Consider the following 19,640-nt stretch of genomic DNA (forward strand, 5'->3'; position numbering starts at 1 on the left):
GAGGGGGTCACCCGTAGTAGCCCAAATATGGGGAGAGTTTGGCAAGGCTACATTGGTTGTCTTTGTCACTGCAGCCAATCAGCAGCTGCCCGCTGTTCTTTTCCATAATGGATCAGAGCACACCTCTGGGAATGGATACCCAAGCCCATCCATGGCCCCGAGTGCTGTTGCACACATTTCCACCCGTGGAGATGATACTGCTAGTAATGGAGAGGGTATGCAGACAGTGTCTGTTTCTGATTTTGGTGACCCCAAGGTGGCCAGCAGAAATGGTCAGTCTGCTGACGGCCAGACTGTGGTGGTTCCCAGTTCTCTGGGATTTCCTATCCCAGAGAAAAAAAAAAAGATGAGGAGGAGGGGGAGGAGGAAGATGATGAGGAGGAGGATGAGGAAGATGATGATGATGAGGAGGAGGAGGAGGAAGATGATGATGATGACGATGAGGAGGAAGATGATGATGATGATGAGGAGGAGGAAGATGATGAGGATTATGATGATAATGAGGATGAGGATGATGATGATGGTGAGGAGGACAGATCTCCTATCCAAGATACTTCACCCTCATCCAAACTGCAGCAAGTGTTGACAGGTCCGACTTGATTGCTAAAGGTCTTCCCCCTGCTGTGGTGGCGACCAGTGCTAGAGCATCATCCACCACAGGTGTGTATGCTTATAAATGGCAGGCTTTTGAGCAGTGGTGTCACTGCAGTAACATATTTCCTTTTTAGTGCTCTATTGTAGACAGTTTTGACGTTTCTTCAGGAACTCCTGGATAAAAGTCTCTCTTTTGTGTGAGATGTCAAAGCTACTGGTCTGTAGTCATTCAGGTCCACCGGTCACACTTTTCCGGACACCAGTCCAGCCCGCCTCCCGCCTTCCAGTCTCAGCCGTCCCAGCCCGCCTTTACAATTCCTTAACACTACATGCAGGTCCATAAAAAATTTTCCATGAATCTTTGCGTAGATGTCCTGCAGGAGAGGAAATTACTTCAAGTAAAAAATCGTGCCTGATTTTTCAAAGACAGATGGCTGCTCGAGGTTTAGGGGTAACAGGAGGACATTCTGTGTGACAGGTGCAGCGCATGGCAAGCAGCTTCCTCATCTACATGACAAAACAGCAGGCACACACCGAGCCGCCTAAAGCGGTGTGAAGCAGACGATCTGCTGGGAGGGGAAGCTAGAAACAGCATCTACTCTCCTCCAAAGCTCCAGCTGCAAGGAAAACCTGCCTTCCTCTGTTTCTGGAAGCAGCGGGACCGGATCCCAGTCTGGCTTAGGCCCAATGGAGATTTCCCCTCCTGGTCCTGGTTCTGGTCCTGATGGAGGTTTTCCCTCCTGGTTCTGGTCCTGATGGACCCTGTGCGGGTCAGGATGCAGAACTGAACCAGGGGACCCCTCATCCGGGTCTTTCTGGGATAAACTGCGTGACGTCAGAACAACATGGAAATAAAAGTAAATAAATAATCCTTTCTTCTGACGTCATGTTAAGGTGTGACGTAATGAAAAGAGGGTCCTGCATCCCACCTGAACAACATGATCCCTGCTGCTGATCCGGCTCCAGGAGGACCTGATTCCAGCGAGAGAAAAGCCTCGCAACGAGCCAGGTGTGTGTGTGTGTGTGTGTGTGTGTGTGTGTGTGTGTGTGTGTGTGTGAGCTTACTTACGGGATGCGGCTCTGGAGGAGCTGCAGATGCTCGCGGCGACCTGCAGCACCACCACCACGCAGAGACGAGACATGTTGGTGGAGAATCACACAAAGACTCCGGAGAAGGAAGCGGCTCCCGGTGGGGTCCTTCCGCTGGTCCCGGCAGAGAGATGCTGGTCCCGCCCCACTGCGGGACAGCTGCACACACACACACACACACACACACACACACACACACACACACACGCACGCACGCTCAGTGGCGCCGTGGGAGCCTGTGTGACCAGCAGCCCACGAACAGAACGGCAGGTCCACACAGGACGGAGACAAAAGTGCAGTTAAAACATCCCCATCCTCCTGTCATGGTACAGTCCACCCCATCCTCCTGTCATGGTACGGTCCACCCCATCCTCCTGTCATGGTACGGTCCACCCCATCCTCCTGTCATGGTACAGTCCACCCCATCCTCCTGTCATGGTACGGTCCACCCCATCCTCCTGTCATGGTACAGTCCACCCCATCCTCCTGTCATGGTACGGTCCACCCCATCCTCCTGTCATGGTACGGTCCACCCCATCCTCCTGTCATGGTACGGTCCATTCTCACAGCAGTACGGGGTGGGGGGGGGGGGGGGGGGGGCAAAAAGAAGAGGAGGAGGGGGAGGAGAAAGATGATGAGGAGGAGGAAGATGATGATGAGGAGGATGAGGAGGAGGATGAGGAAGATGATGAAGAGGAGGAGAAGGAAGATGATGATGAGGAGGAGGAGGAGGAAGATGATGATGATGAGGATTAAGATGATGATGACGATGAGGAAGATGATGATGAGGAGGAGGAAGATGATGAGGATTATGATGATAATGAGGATGAGGATGATGATGATGGTGAGGAGGATTATGATGATGATGAGGATGAGGAGGAAGATGATGAGGAGGAGGAGCAGGAAGATTATGATATTGATAGGAGGATGATGATGAGGAAGACGATGATGGGGAGGAGGAAGATGATGATGAGGATGAGGAGGATGATGATGATGTTGATGATGATGAGGAGGAAGAAGATGATGATGATGACAATGAGGATGATGATGATGATGAGGAGGAGGAAGATGATGATGAGGATGAGGATGAGGATGATGATGATGACGATGATGATGGTGAGGAGGATGTGGACAAAGTTGAAGGTAAGGATGATGATGATGAGGATGAGGATGATGATGATGAGGAAGATGATGATGATGTGGAGGAAGATGATGATGAGGAGGACGTGGAGTATAATGATGATGATGATGATGACGAGGATGATGAGGAAGATGATGATGATGAGGATGAGGAGGAAGATGATGATGATGAGGATGAGGAGGAAGATGATGATGAGGATGAGGAGGAAGATGATGATGAGGATGAGGAGGAAGATGGTGATTATGATGAGGAGGAGGAGGAGGAAGATGATCATGATGAGGCGGAAGATGATGATGAGGATGATGATGATGAGGAAGATGATGATGATGTGGAGGAAGATGATGATGAGGAGGAGGTGGAGTATGATGATGATGATGATGATGATGATGATGAGGATGATGAGGAAGATGATAATGATGAGGATGAGGAGGAAGATGATGAGGAAGATGATGATGATGTGGAGGAAGATGATGATGAGGAGGAGGTGGAGTATGATGATGATGATGATGATGAGGATGAGGAGGAAGATGATAATGATGAGGAGGAGGAGGAAGATGATAATGATGAGGATGAGGAGGAAGATGATAATGATGAGGAGGAGGAGGAAGATGATAATGATGAGGATGAGGAGGAAGATGATAATGATGAGGATGAGGAGGAAGATGATAATGATGATGAGGAGGAGGAAGATGATAATGATGAGGAGGAGGAGGAAGATGATAATGATGAGGAGGAGGAGGAAGATGATAATATGAGGAGGAGGAGGAAGATAATAATGATGAGGAGGAGGAGGAAGATGATAATGATGAGGAGGAGGAGGAAGATGATAATGATGAGGATGAGGAGGAAGATGATAATGATGAGGATGAGGAGGAAGATGATAATGATGAGGAGGATGAGGAGGAGGATGAGGAAGATGATGAAGAGGAGGAGAAGGAAGATGATAATGATGAGGATGAGGAGGAAGATGATAATGATGAGGATGAGGAGGAAGATGATAATGATGATGAGGAGGAGGAAGATGATAATGATGAAGATGAGGAGGAAGATGATAATGATGAGGATGAGGAGGAAGATGATAATGATGATGATGAGGAGGAAGATGATAATGATGAGGATGAGGAGGAAGATGATAATGATGAGGATGAGGAGGAAGATGATAATGATGAGGAGGAGGAGGAAGATGATAATGATAAGGATGAGGAGGAAGATGATAATGATGAGGATGAGGAGGAAGATGATAATGATGAGGATGAGGAGGAAGATGATAATGAGGATGAGGAGGAAGATGATAATGATGAGGAGGAGGAGGAAGATGATGATGAGGAGGATGAGGAGGAGGATGAGGAAGATGATGAAGAGGAGGAGAAGGAAGATGATGATGAGGAGGAGGAGGAGGAAGATGATGATGATGAGGATTAAGATGATGATGACGATGAGGAGGAAGATGATGATGATGATGAGGATTAAGATGATGATGATGATGATGAGGAGGAAGATGATGATGATGATGAGGAGGAAGATGATGAGGATTATGATGATAATGAGGATGAGGATGATGATGATGGTGAGGAGGATTATGATGATGATGAGGATGAGGAGGAAGATGATGATGAGGAGGAGGAGGAGGAAGATGATAATGATGAGGAGGAGGAGGAAGATGATAATATGAGGAGGAGGAGGAAGATAATAATGATCAGGAGGAGGAGGAAGATGATAATGATGAGGAGGAGGAGGAAGATAATAATGATCAGGAGGAGGAGGAAGATGATAATGATGAGGAGGAGGAGGAAGATGATAATGATGATGAGGAGGAGGAAGATGATAATGATGAGGATGAGGAGGAAGATGATAATGATGAGGAGGAGGAGGAAGATGATAATGATGAGGAGGAGGAGGAAGATAATAATGATCAGGAGGAGGAGGAAGATGATAATGATGAGGATGAGGAGGAAGATGATAATGATGAGGATGAGGAGGAAGATGATAATGATGAGGATGAGGAGGAAGATGATAATGATGAGGATGAGGAGGAAGATGATAATGATGATGATGAGGAGGAAGATGATAATGATGATGAGGAGGAGGAAGATGATAATGATGAGGATGAGGAGGAAGATGATAATGATGAGGATGAGGAGGAAGATGATAATGATGATGAGGAGGAGGAAGATGATAATGATGAGGATGAGGAGGAAGATGATAATGATGAGGATGAGGAGGAAGATGATAATGATGAGGAGGAGGAGGAAGATGATAATGATGAGGAGGAGGAGGAAGATGATAATGAGGATGAGGAGGAAGATGATAATGATGAGGAGGAGGAGGAAGATGATGATGAGGAGGATGAGGAGGAGGATGAGGAAGATGATGAAGAGGAGGAGAAGGAAGATGATGATGAGGAGGAGGAGGAGGAGGAAGATGATGATGATGAGGATTAAGATGATGATGACGATGAGGAGGAAGATGATGATGATGATGAGGAGGAAGATGATGAGGATTATGATGATAATGAGGATGAGGATGATGATGATGGTGAGGAGGATTATGATGATGATGAGGATGAGGAGGAAGATGATGATGAGGAGGAGGAGGAAGATGATGATGATGATGACGAGGAAGATGATGATGTTGAGGAGGAGGAGGAAGATTATGATATTGATAGGAGGATGATGATGAGGAAGACGATGATGGGGAGGAGGAAGATGATGATGAGGATGAGGAGGATGATGATGATGATGATGATGTTGATGATGATGAGGAGGAAGAAGATGATGATGATGATAATGAGGAGGAAGATGATGATGATGATGATGACAATGAGGATGATGATGATGATGAGGAGGAGGAGGAGGAGGAAGATGATGATGAGGATGAGGATGATGACGATGATGATGGTGAGGAGGATGTGGACGAAGTTGAAGGTAAGGATGATGATGATGAGGATGAGGATGATGATGATGAGGAAGATGATGATGATGTGGAGGAAGATGATGATGAGGAGGAGGTGGAGTATGATGATGATGATGATGATGATGATGATGACGAGGATGAGGAAGATGATGATGATGAGGATGAGGAGGAAGATGATGATGATGAGGATGAGGAGGAAGATGATGATGAGGATGAGGATGAGGAGGAAGATGGTGATTATGATGATGATGAGGAGGAGGAAGATGATCATGATGAGGCGGAAGATGATGATGAGGATGATGATGATGAGGAAGATGATAATGATGTGGAGGAAGATGATGATGAGGAGGAGGTGGAGTATGATGATGATGATGATGATGATGATGATGATGATGAGGAAGATGATAATGATGAGGATGAGGAGGAAGATGATGAGGAAGATGATGATGATGTGGAGGAAGATGATGATGATGATGATGACAATGAGGATGATGATGATGATGAGGAGGAGGAGGAGGAGGAAGATGATGATGAGGATGAGGATGATGATGATGACGAGGATGAGGAAGATGATGATGATGAGGATGAGGAGGAAGATGATGATGATGAGGATGAGGAGGAAGATGATGATGAGGATGAGGAGGAAGATGATGAGGATGAGGATGAGGAGGAAGATGGTGATTATGATGATGATGAGGAGGAGGAAGATGATCATGATGAGGCGGAAGATGATGATGAGGATGATGATGATGAGGAAGATGATAATGATGTGGAGGAAGATGATGATGAGGAGGAGGTGGAGTATGATGATGATGATGATGATGATGATGATGATGATGAGGAAGATGATAATGATGAGGATGAGGAGGAAGATGATGAGGAAGATGATGATGATGTGGAGGAAGATGATGATGATGATGATGACAATGAGGATGATGATGATGATGAGGAGGAGGAGGAGGAGGAAGATGATGATGAGGATGAGGATGATGACGATGATGATGGTGAGGAGGATGTGGACGAAGTTGAAGGTAAGGATGATGATGATGAGGATGAGGATGATGATGATGAGGAAGATGATGATGATGTGGAGGAAGATGATGATGAGGAGGAGGTGGAGTATGATGATGATGATGATGATGATGATGATGACGAGGATGAGGAAGATGATGATGATGAGGATGAGGAGGAAGATGATGATGATGAGGATGAGGAGGAAGATGATGATGAGGATGAGGAGGAAGATGATGAGGATGAGGATGAGGAGGAAGATGGTGATTATGATGATGAGGAGGAGGAGGAAGATGATCATGATGAGGCGGAAGATGATGATGAGGATGATGATGATGAGGAAGATGATAATGATGTGGAGGAAGATGATGATGAGGAGGAGGTGGAGTATGATGATGATGATGATGATGATGATGATGATGATGATGAGGAAGATGATAATGATGAGGATGAGGAGGAAGATGATGAGGAAGATGATGATGATGTGGAGGAAGATGATGAGGATTATGATGATAATGAGGATGAGGATGATGATGATGGTGAGGAGGATTATGATGATGATGAGGATGAGGAGGAAGATGATGATGAGGAGGAGGAGGAAGATGATGATGATGATGACGAGGAAGATGATGATGATGAGGAGGAGGAGGAAGATTATGATATTGATAGGAGGATGATGATGAGGAAGACGATGATGGGGAGGAGGAAGATGATGATGATGATGATGTTGATGATGATGAGGAGGAAGAAGATGATGATGATGATAATGAGGAGGAAGATGATGATGATGATGATGACAATGAGGATGATGATGATGATGAGGAGGAGGAGGAGGAAGATGATGATGAGGATGAGGATGATGACGATGATGATGGTGAGGAGGATGTGGACGAAGTTGAAGGTAAGGATGATGATGATGAGGATGATGATGATGAGGAAGATGATGATGATGTGGAGGAAGATGATGATGAGGAGGAGGTGGAGTATGATGATGATGATGATGATGATGATGATGACGAGGATGATGAGGAAGATGATGATGATGAGGATGAGGAGGAAGATGATGATGATGAGGATGAGGAGGAAGATGATGATGAGGATGAGGAGGAAGATGATGATGATGAGGATGAGGAGGAAGATGGTGATTATGATGATGAGGAGGAGGTGGAGTATGATGATGATGATGATGATGATGATGATGATGATGATGAGGAAGATGATAATGATGAGGATGAGGAGGAAGATGATGAGGAAGATGATGATGATGTGGAGGAAGATGATGATGAGGAGGAGGTGGAGTATGATGATGATGATGAGGAGGAAGATGATAATGATGAGGAGGAGGAGGAAGATGATAATGATGAGGATGAGGAGGAAGATGATAATGATGAGGAGGAGGAGGAAGATGATAATGATGAGGATGAGGAGGAAGATGATAATGATGAGGATGAGGAGGAAGATGATAATGATGATGAGGAGGAGGAAGATGATAATGATGAGGAGGAGGAGGAAGATGATAATGATGAGGAGGAGGAGGAAGATGATAATATGAGGAGGAGGAGGAAGATAATAATGAGGAGGAGGAGGAGGAAGATGATAATGATGAGGATGAGGAGGAAGATGATAATGATGAGGATGAGGAGGAAGATGATAATGATGATGAGGAGGAGGAAGATGATAATGATGAGGATGAGGAGGAAGATGATAATGATGAGGATGAGGAGGAAGATGATAATGATGATGAGGAGGAGGAAGATGATAATGATGAGGAGGAGGAGGAAGATGATAATGATGAGGATGAGGAGGAAGATGATAATGATGAGGATGAGGAGGAAGATGATAATGATGAGGAGGAGGAGGAAGATGATAATGATGAGGATGAGGAGGAAGATGATAATGATGAGGATGAGGAGGAAGATGATAATGATGAGGATGAGGAGGAAGATGATAATGATGATGAGGAGGAAGATGATAATGATGATGATGAGGAGGAAGATGATAATGATGAGGATGAGGAGGAAGATGATAATGATGAGGAGGAGGAGGAAGATGATAATGATGAGGAGGAGGAGGAAGATGATAATGATGAGGATGAGGAGGAAGATGATAATGATGAGGATGAGGAGGAAGATGATAATGAGGATGAGGAGGAAGATGATAATGATGAGGAGGAGGAGGAAGATGATAATGATGAGGATGAGGAGGAAGATGATAATGATGAGGATGAGGAGGAAGATGATAATGATGAGGATGAGGAGGAAGATGATAATGATGATGAGGAGGAGGAAGATGATAATGATGAGGATGAGGAGGAAGATGATAATGATGAGGATGAGGAGGAAGATGATAATGATGAGGAGGAGGAGGAAGATGATAATGATGAGGATGAGGAGGAAGATGATAATGATGAGGAGGAGGAGGAAGATGATAATGATGATGAGGAGGAGGAAGATGATAATGATGAGGATGAGGAGGAAGATGATAATGATGAGGAGGAGGAGGAAGATGATAATGATGAGGATGAGGAGTAAGATGATAATGATGATGAGGAGGAGGAAGATGATAATGATGAGGATGAGGAGGAAGATGATAATGATGAGGAGGAGGAGGAAGATGATAATGATGAGGATGAGGAGTAAGATGATAATGATGAGGATGAGGAGGAAGATGATAATGATGAGGATGAGGAGGAAGATGATAATGATGAGGAGGAGGATCAGGATGATTCCATCTGGTAAAGAGGGATGTTTCATTAATAGTTTAATAAAAATGGGGTAGGAGGAACCTGCACTACTGGTTTTTTGCACTACTACCTTTTCCCTTCGAGTGGAAAGTATTTTATATAAATTCACATGATTGAGTTCCTATTTTTTATATCTTCTTCTTCTTCTTCTTCTTCTTCTTATTATTATTATTATATATTATTCCTCCAATTTTTGCCTTGCTACTAGTCCTGCACCGTTCAGGTCACTTCAGTCATTCAGATCTTAAACTGTGCAGCTCCTTCAGGACATGTGAGCTATGTTTTTTTTTTAAATTTGAAATCTTTGTAGTTTTTGAGATATTTAGCATTTTGTAAAAATAAATTCAGCCTTGTGATTGGATGGAAGTCCTTCAAACCAAATGCGGATTGGATGTTGAAAAAATTCAGCTCGGCGATTGGTCGGTTTTTGCATAATGAGCTTCAACGGGGGTTCGGAGCTCTGCACCGGTTTGCAGTGTCTGGTTCGTCTTGGTCCGGGTCTCCATTGTATTTTCTTGCAAGATCTTTGAAATGCTACTCCTCCTACACCATTTGTCTCACTTCAACCATTCAAGTATCAAACTCTTCAGCCAATTCAGGAGATATGTTCTACGACTTTTGGTCTTTGTAACAACTAAACTTTTTAAGTTATTCAAGTTTTTGTCAATGTATTGAAATCCATTCCTGTGATTGGACAAAATGGAATTCAGCTCAGTGATTGGTCCATTTTCTGCACCGATACACATGTACGTATTGGTATACAAGGCACTGGTTCAGCTCCAGCATTAAGTGTTGGGTACTGTGATGGTATGATAGTTTTGTACGTGAGTTGTTGCCTACTGTTCTGTCAAAGTGCTTAAATTTAGTTGCAAGGTGTGTAGTTTGTGTTGAGTGTTCACAGAAATATAAGTGTCTGTGTGAGGTTTGTCTTGGACAGCTGCACAACTAATACAAAGTGTTAACTGCAGTTTTAAAAATATGTTGTGGGGAAGTAACAGGTAAATATCTTTTTAGTTAAAGTTCTTCAAATGGAATTAAGTTGTCTTTCCTGCAAGATGTTAATGTTACTCCTCCTACACCTTCAGTCTCACTTAAACCATTCAAACATCGAACTCTTCAGCCAATTCAGGAGGTATGTGCTATGACTTTTGGTCTTTGTAACTTTTATACTTTTTGAGTTATTCAAGTTTTTGTCAATTTTTAAAATCTGTTCCTGTGATTGGACAAAACAGAAAATGCAGTTCAGCGATTGGTCCATTTTCTGTACTGGTGCACAGGTACGCATTAGTATACATGGGATGGGTTCAAATCCAGTCTTGAACATTGTGCATCATGTCAGTTAATATGTGTACTACCTGCACAGAAAGTCAAAACAAAAAAATAAACAAAACCAAACATAAAGTGTCTGTACAATATCTGAAGACAGATTAATACAGATGTGAAAGGAGGTGATAAGTTGTACTGTGTGGAAATATTTGGTGAGACATTACTGTTTGGATTCTAATCTCCAACTTCCAGTGCAAAGGCCCATTCTCACAACCACTAGGCTACATTTTGCCCAGATGTACATGTGTGGAAAAAGGTAAAACATTTCAATTGAAAAGAAGATGTTAAAGGTACTGGCAGAACTATTGAAGAGTTTTGCTATTGGCATAAAAATGCCTTTTTAGAACTTCCATCAGCGTGTAATCAGCAGGATTGCTAAAAGGGAAAGGTTGAACTAAACTACTGTGAAGAAGAAGAAGCCATTGATCTTTTGGTCAACTGAAAAGCACCATAGACTGAAAAGCGCAGAGTTTCTTTCAATTCCTGGTCTTAGAGTGCCATCTAATGGTGATGAGGTAAATGTTAATTTTAGGTGCCATCAAGAGGTACTACTAAGAGGTACAGAGCTGACCTGATTTAGTTGGTAACAAACAGACGCTGCTGGTTGCACTACACACAAAAAAGGAAATCACAAGAAAAGGGAAAGGTTGAACTAAACTGCTGTTGGTCAACTGAAAAGCACCACGGACTGAAAAGCACAGAATTTCTTTTCATTTCTGCTCTTATGTTCCTATACATGGCCTATACATGGCCACCTAGTGGCCATGTATAGGAACACTTTTCTCTTTTAGGTGCTATGAATAGGTACTTTTATGAGGTACTGAGCTGACTTGATATATTTAAAAAAAAAAAAAAAAAAAAAAAAGGGAGTCAGGACCACAATGTACCAGACACTGAGAACTGGTGAAGACCTTTGAACCAGCTAAAAAAGTTTGACTTGACAAACTATAAATTTAAAGTCGCAGTAAAAATTTGTATTTGGTTGTTGAAATCATTGTAAACAACCACATAAATCTGCTGATGTGGTTTTTCAAATTACCTGTTTCCTTAAATTTTTCCACATCAATAATGATGTTGCAGTTTGCATTGTACTGTTCAGTTATATCATGCCTCCTCTTAGACCATAACTTGTGGTCTGTGCAGCACACAGCTAGAGATTATTGAACAGCATCAATCAAAGGCCTCTGCATAAGCCTCACAATATTCAAACACTGACCATGGAGAAGCTTTGTGTTAGACGCTGGATGAGAACCTGTGCCTTGTACACCACTATACACTTGTGTCGCAAGTGTATAGTGGAAAAAATATGCAATAGTGGTCCATATGCAAAAAATGGACCAGTTGCTGAGTTGAATTTCTGTTTTCTCCAATCACAAGACAGAATTGAAAAATTGACAAAACCTGAATAACTGAAAAAGTTTAAATGTGAAAAAGCCAAACGTATCTCCTGAATGAGGTTAATAATTTAATATCTGAATGGATAAAGTGTCAAAATGACAAAATAGAAGCACTGGGTTGACTTGATGTTACAAGGTTACGCCCACTTGCAAAAAAACAAAAAAAACAATGCAAAACTCTGAGCCGAAACTAACTATGCTAATTTATATAGTAACAAACAGATCCTGATGGTTAAAGAACACAGCTGGGAGCAATCATCTAACTTGACACATTCTGAATGAAAACAGGTTCAATAAAAGTAAAATTCCACCATGAATTTATGTAAAAGTTGTTGGATTTTAAGAAGCACAAATCAGATTTACATTGAGAAACCTCTCTATGTGTACAGGACTGTTGTAAAACTGCCAAAGCAGTGACAAAATGGAAGTTGTCAGTATTTATATGGCTGCCATGTACCGGCCACTGGAAACCGGTGCAGCGCTCTGAACCCTGTTGAAGCAATTTTCAGCTCAGTATGCAAAAAATGACCAATAGCTGAGCTGCATTTTTTCAGTGTCCAATCCGCATTTGGTTTAAAGGGTTTTCAGCCAATCACAAGCCTGAATTTATTTTTACAAAATGCTAAATATCTCAAAATCTACAAAAGTTTGCCATGACAAAAGTCATAGCTTCATTCTCATGAATGTACCGAAGAGTTTAATATTTGATAGGCTGAAGTGGCACAAACGCGGTGAATTGCATTCACACTGATTAAGTTGTTCCTAAAATGCTTCAAATAAAACACTTATCTTTTCTGCAAAATGTTTGAAACTCTACTCCTCCCACACCTTTTGTCTCACTTCAACCATTCAAATGTCAAACTGTTCAGCCGATTCAGGAGATATGTGCTATGACTTTTGGTCTTGGAAACATGTAAAAATGTTCAAGTTGTCATGTTTTTGTCAAACTTTCAAATAATTTCCTGTGATTGGACAAATCAGAAAATGGAGCTCAGTGATTGGTCCATTTTTTAGCACCGGAACACAAGAACGCATTGGTGTACAAGGGAGGGGGTATGCCAGCTGGTGCACACAGAGTACTGTATACTGTTCCATCAAAGTGATTAGATTTCATGACAAGCTTTGCAGTTAAAATGTGGGTAGAATTTTAGTTGTGTTTACAAACTATTTAAAATAATCTTTGGCGTCTTGACAGCAGTTCAACCTTTCACTTCTTTTTGCAATTCTGCTGATGACACACTGGTGGCAAAGGCAATCACATACCAATGGTAAGAAATATCAGCGCTCCTGCCAGGTGGTGAATAACAATTGTAGTGGCATAGTGGTAAAATGAATTGCTTCTCATTCAGAAGATTGTGAGTTCCAATCCAGGTGCTGGCTTTTCATAAATCATATCAGATGGTTGTATATCTTCTCTTTATGCTGATCTATGTCTAATAGATCTTGTGTGCTACTTTACACATTTAAATCTTAAGCTCTTTTGCCGATTACACATTGCAGGAATTGAAACTTGTATACCTCTGGTGTGCCTTCATTACTACATTTATAGGGATTAAAATGACCCTTGTTGCTGTGATGTACCTCATGAGGAGATTGTTTAATCTTAGTGTACATATAATCTGCTCATCTATCAAGGGATAAAGATACTTTTCGGTACTTCTCTAATATTTGTACTCTTTTTTTTTAAAATAATAATTGTTACTAGTTCTTTGTGTTTCATTGTCTTCTTCTGTTTTTTCTCTTAATGCCAGGGGGTTGAGACAGAATGTCAAATGAAAAGCTTTATTTTTATTTGCAAAGGAGCGAAAGACTGATTTTTCTTTTTTTTAAAGAGACTCACTCAGTTACGAGCGATGCACAGCGGTGGAAGGCTCAGTGGGGCAACAACTTTTGGTTATCGCATGGCTCAGAGAGAGCTGCAGGTACGGCTGTTTTGATAAATGGTTACAATGGTTCTACATTACATTCTGAAGGTGATGCTAAAGGCCATTTCTGTATACTAATTATAAATGTTAATGATACTATAATCTTACTGGTAAACTTGTATGGGTACAACTTGAAATGTGAAAATGATCAACTACTTGTAGATTTAGAATCCTGTTTCTTACATTGGTTTTTCTAAATGTAAACGCATATACCTGGAGCAATAAGATGTGTACCGGCCTATCATGTACAGACTTCTGGCCAGTTTTCAACTGTCTTGATAGCAATGCTATTAATGTCAATATACTACATCCTCTAACAGATCATAAAGCAATATTAATGCAAATTTCCTAACATTAACCAGAGAAGATCATATTGGAAACTAAATAACTATTTTAAATGATGAATCTGTCTGTAAAAGTGTTCAGTCTTTAATTGAACGCTTTTGGCATAAGTCTTTATTGGAAAATAACTTCTGTAGTAACTGGGAGCTTTTAAAATTTGAATGATCAAAATTCCTGAGAGCATTTGGAAGTTCAACTGCTAAAGCTAAAAAGGCTGAAGAAGAAACTCTTATCCCACAAATAACTTCTTTATTCTCAGAAGATGAAAGGAAATCTCACTGAAAATGAGCAGAAACACCTAATCAGTCTGCAAAACAAGCTGGATGACATTTACAAATCAAAACTGAGGGTGCCTTTGTGAGAAGATGGTAGGAGGAAGGGGAGCAGAATGAAAAAGAAAGGCAACATGCTAAAAACAACACAATTCAAAAACTTAATGTTGACAGAAACACAATAGATGACCCTGGAGTAAAATATTGCTCTGATTTCTATGCCAAATAATGACTCAAAATATGATGAAGAATCTGCTTGCCAATTTCTGGGGTCTTGACAGATATTGATCTGAAAAAATATGTGGCAAAACACTAACATTAGAAGTCACTCTGCCATAAAATGCCTCAAACCTAATTAGAGTCCTGGTACGGACGGCATTACTTCTGAATTCTATAAAATCTTCTCCAAACAACTTGCTTCCTTCCTCCTTGGTCTTTTAATAGATTGTATAAATAATCAATCTCTTCCCCGGACATTAACCCAAAGTCTGTTAACGCTGATACCAAAACAATAGAAAGGTTTGCTCCTCATTTACTCCTCATCTGCCTACTTCATAACGACTAGAAAATTTTTTGCTTCCATTTTTGCTAAAAAATTTGTGCTGTAAACATGATTATTTCTGCTATAAACATGTTTATTTCTGCTGTAAACATGTTTATTTCTGCCGTAAACATGTTTATTTCTGCCGTAAACATGTTTATTTCTGCTATAAACATGTTTATTCTTGCCGTAAACATGTTTATTTCTGCTGTAAACATGTTTATTCTTGCCGTAAACATGTTTATTTCTGCTATAAACATGTTTATTCTTGCTGTAAACATGTTTATTCCTGCTGTAAATATGTTTATTCCTGCTGTAAACATGTTTATTCTTGCCGTAAACATGTTTATTTCTGCTGTAAACATGTTTATTCTTGCCGTAAACATGTTTATTTCTGCTATAAACATGTTTATTCTTGCCGTAAACATGTTTATTCCTGCTGTAAACATGTTTATTCCTGCTGTAAACATGTTTATTCTTGCTGTAAACATGTTTATTCCTGCTGTAAACATGTTTATTCTTGCTGTAAATATGTTTATTCCTGCAGTAAACATGTTTATTCCTGCTGTAAACATGTTTATTTCTGCTGTGAAGTTGGTCTGTTTAACATGGGAGTCTATGGGGATTTGCTCTGTTTTGCAGCCCCTAGTGGATGACGGGGGAACTGCACTTTTGGAACTACTTTACAGAAGTCACTTTTCACTGCTGGATTTTGCTGCTTGGCTTGAAGACGGCGCAGCCAGGAGAGCACAGCGAGTTGCATAAAGAATGTCTTCAGGTAGAACATGTTGGGAAGCACTGATTAAAGCTGCACAATATATTGTTTAAGCATCACCATGGTGATGTACACGTGTGCATCAGTCACATGGCGGGCCGTGCCCTGGAGGAGGTTAATGACCATGCCCATCTACGAGTGAGGATGCCTGTCTTTTGTTCATGTTTATGTGAAGAAACGGACAGCAACACTGGATGGGACCTCAGTGGGAATTCTAAAACAGTTTAGATGTACAGTGATTGTGATGGAGACTGATGGTCAGTCTGAGGTGAAGAAGCAGCCACAGCCTGGAATCGGAGGAAAAGCTGCAGTTTATTGAGTCAAACACGAGATCAGGATGAAAACAAACAGGTTAAAGGTGTGAAGAAGCTGCATTAAACCATGGAAACCCTTCCTCCTGCAGGTGCTGGAAAGCTGGTTCTATTTCAGCAGCTTCGCAGTTGCCATGGAGGTCATGGTAGTCATGGTTGTCATGGTGATGGTGGGCACGGCAATGTCTTTGAAGATGGGCTGTGCGGCACCGCTGTGGGACACTTTGTTTTCACTGAGCGTCCCGATGATCATCTGCCGCATTTCCCTGCTGGCGTCGCCGCGCACCGCCAGCAACGCCTGGATGTGCTCCTCTCTACGGAAAGCAGGAAGGACAAAACACACCAATAAAACCAGAGAGCCAGCCAGAGTTTACCATGGCTGTAGCAGCGTGTCAGTCAGGCTGGTTTGGTTACGACCAAACTCTCTGATTGGCTGGATCCTGATGGAAACGGGATGACGCTGACCGGACCCACCTGATATCGGGATATTTGGAAACCAGAGTGGTGACCTCCAGGAACAGCAGCGTGGGGTCAGTCAACTTGAACACCTCAGCTATGGCAGTGATGGCACCACAAAGCCGGTCTGTGTCTTCACCCTGCAACAACAGATGGGTTTGCTGGTCACCAGTAAGGAGAAACGGCTCAGTCTATGCAGGAAACTGAGCTGAAATGCTCCATGACGACCATCCATGCTGCACAGCTGAAGCAGACGGAGGCAGAGAAGGAAGCATATTTCTATTCACGATTTCCTCGGACACTTGAAGCGGTTTGAAAACCCAGAACTGGACCTGGACTTCCAAACTTCCACTCCATCTAAGAGTTACATGAATACATAGTGGTTTCTATGCTTACGAGTCCAAAGTTAGGCCTCACAACAGCAAGTTTAATGGCACACCAACCAGAACCTTCCGCTGAACCTGATCCAAACAGCAGATCTGATCCCTGGCCGTAAACGCGTTTATTCCTGCCAGGATGCTGTTCCACCACATTTCCTCCTTCTGCTGTGTAATGCTGCCCTGGAGAGTTCTGAACCCAGTTTGAGTAGTTTCTGCATCTCCACAGATGTTGTTTCTCTCTTCATGCTGATGATCTGACCTTTCTGAAACGCACGGACATCTTTTCCTCGACAACAGGATGTGTCTTTCCACATGCTTGTTGAAGAGATAAGAAGCCGCTCACTGCATTGGTTGGGGTGATGTAACCTGTTGTAGCCTGACCATCATCATCCATGCAGGAATTAGCGAGAGGAGGCTCCTGCCTGCGGCTTGGTTACATCTAGGTGGAGGCCTTTCACCCTTTGGGACATGTGTTGTATGTAGAGAGGAAAAGGAGAGGGAACTGCACTGTCTGGCACCATCTGACAGAAAAGCCCCATCATGTTAAGTTTTTAGTTGATAATTGCTGATTTTCATTGATATTTTAACTGATATGACAAAGATTGGAGACTTTATTTTCACTAAAAACTGACACACATCCCAGTTATCCACCAATAGAAAGCTTTGGACTACTGTTCTGTCTGCAGTCCGACCTGTTCATGTGAACTACTGGAGCAGAATGACACCACGGTTTCCGTTAAACAAGCAGGTGTGAACTCACCGCCGAAAGCTTCCTGAAGAGAAACTTGAACTGATCAGCTTCTTTGATCATCCTGTCAGCTCCTTCTCTCCTTTCATCAGCATTTTTAAAGGTGATTCTCTTCTGCATCACGGCTTTCAGGTACTCTACCACCACCCTGTGCAGGGCCTTGTTTGTCATCTCCTGCATACACAGCAGGTCACATGTCATCTCCATACCTCCACAGCTCAAACCAACAGGCTCCATTTTCTCCTGTTTCATCCACAACTCCAGTTGAAATCCTACCTGGTTAAAAGGTTTTTTGATTTTGTTGAAGTCATTGAAGTAGTCCTCCACTGTCACACAGATGGTGTCCACAGCATGAGACCCCGTCAGCCATTTCCTGGTCAGCAGCTCATTCAGGTGATTCTGGTAAATAAAAAAGAATACAACCCCAAAACCAAATGAATTAAAAGTACTGGAATTTTCTCTAACCCAGTCAGTTTCCCTTCAGTAATCAGGATTGGCTCAGAATTGTTTTTGTCTCAACAAAAACATTTCCGTCACAAACCTGCTCCTCCATAAGCCCTTCCCCCGTCCAGAACAACCCTCTAGAAGCTGCGTAAGCCCCTCCCCCGTCCAGAAGAACCCTCTAGAAGCTGTGTAAGCCCCTCCCCCGTCCAGAACAACCCTCTAGAAGCTGCGTAAGCCCCTCCCCCATCCAGAAGAACTCTCCAGAAGCTGCGTAAGCCCCTCCCCCGTCCAGAAGAACCCTCTAGAAGCTGTGTAAGCCCCTCCCCCGTCCAGAAGAACCCTCTAGAAGCTGCGTAAGCCCCTCCCCCGTCCAGAACAACCCTCTAGAAGCTGCGTAAGCCCCTCCCCCGTCAAGAAGAACTCTCTAGAAGCTGCGTAAGCCCCTCCCCCATCCAGAAGAACCCTCTAGAAGCTGCGTAAGCCCCTCCCCCGTCCAGAAGAACCCTCTAGAAGCTGCGTAAGCCCCTCCCCGTCCAGAAGAACCCTCTAGAAGCTGCGTAAGCCCCTCCCCCGTCCAGAAGAACCCTCTAGAAGCTGCGTAAGCCCTTCCCCCGTCCAGAAGAACCCTCTAGAAGTTGCGTAAGCCCCTCCCCCGTCCAGAAATACTCTCTAGAAGCTGTGTAAGCCCCTCCCCCGTCCAGAAGAACTCTCTAGAAGCTGTGTAAGCCCCTCCCCCGTCCAGAAGAACCCTCTAGAAGCTGCGTAAGCCCCTCCCCCGTCCAGAAGAACTCTCTAGAAGCTGTAGGACCAGACTGAAGCTACCACACAATCTGCTTTACTGTCACATTAATGTCTTTCAATGAAGAGTGTGGACAGAAACACGGAAAACGTTAACATATAGGAACTCTTACAGAACAACAGCAGCTGCTGGTTAAAGAACATAAAATGACACTAAATTAAACTTGGCCATGGGCATTTTCGATTAGTTTTTTACGGTTTTAAAGTTATATATATTTTCCAGTTCTGACACATCTGGTGTCAGGTGGTGTCAGCTCTGGTGTCAGAGCTTGGTCCACATTGCCGGTAGTAAGTCGGATTCCTTCTCGGTGAGGGTTGGACTCCACCAAGGCTGCCCTTTATCACCGATTCTGTTCATAACTTATATGGACAGAATTTCGCGGCCGAGTGTGAAGCGGCTGGGATGAGAATCAGCACCTCCAAATCTGAGACCA

The 19,640-nt window shown here is 42.9% G+C and overlaps 1 protein-coding gene across 1 annotated transcript in view; it reads right to left on the reverse strand.

Annotated features, from left to right (window-relative positions):
• Window positions 1–16,368: 16,368 nt before the first annotated feature.
• Window positions 16,369–19,640, reverse strand: part of exoc3 (exocyst complex component 3) — a 93,912-nt gene continuing 90,640 nt past the window's right edge. Inside the window, exons 13-16 of the mRNA XM_079244045.1 lie at window positions 18,241–18,363; window positions 17,977–18,138; window positions 16,855–16,976; window positions 16,369–16,694 (exon numbers count right to left, since the gene is read on the reverse strand). Of these exons, the coding sequence (XP_079100171.1) occupies window positions 16,490–16,694; window positions 16,855–16,976; window positions 17,977–18,138; window positions 18,241–18,363 (612 nt within the window). The 3' untranslated portion in view covers window positions 16,369–16,489. The remainder of the gene's footprint in view (window positions 16,695–16,854; window positions 16,977–17,976; window positions 18,139–18,240; window positions 18,364–19,640) is intronic.

This window comes from Telmatherina bonti (genome assembly GCF_933228915.1).
Source record: "Telmatherina bonti genome assembly, chromosome: 7".
Lineage (NCBI taxonomy): Eukaryota > Metazoa > Chordata > Actinopteri > Atheriniformes > Telmatherinidae > Telmatherina > Telmatherina bonti.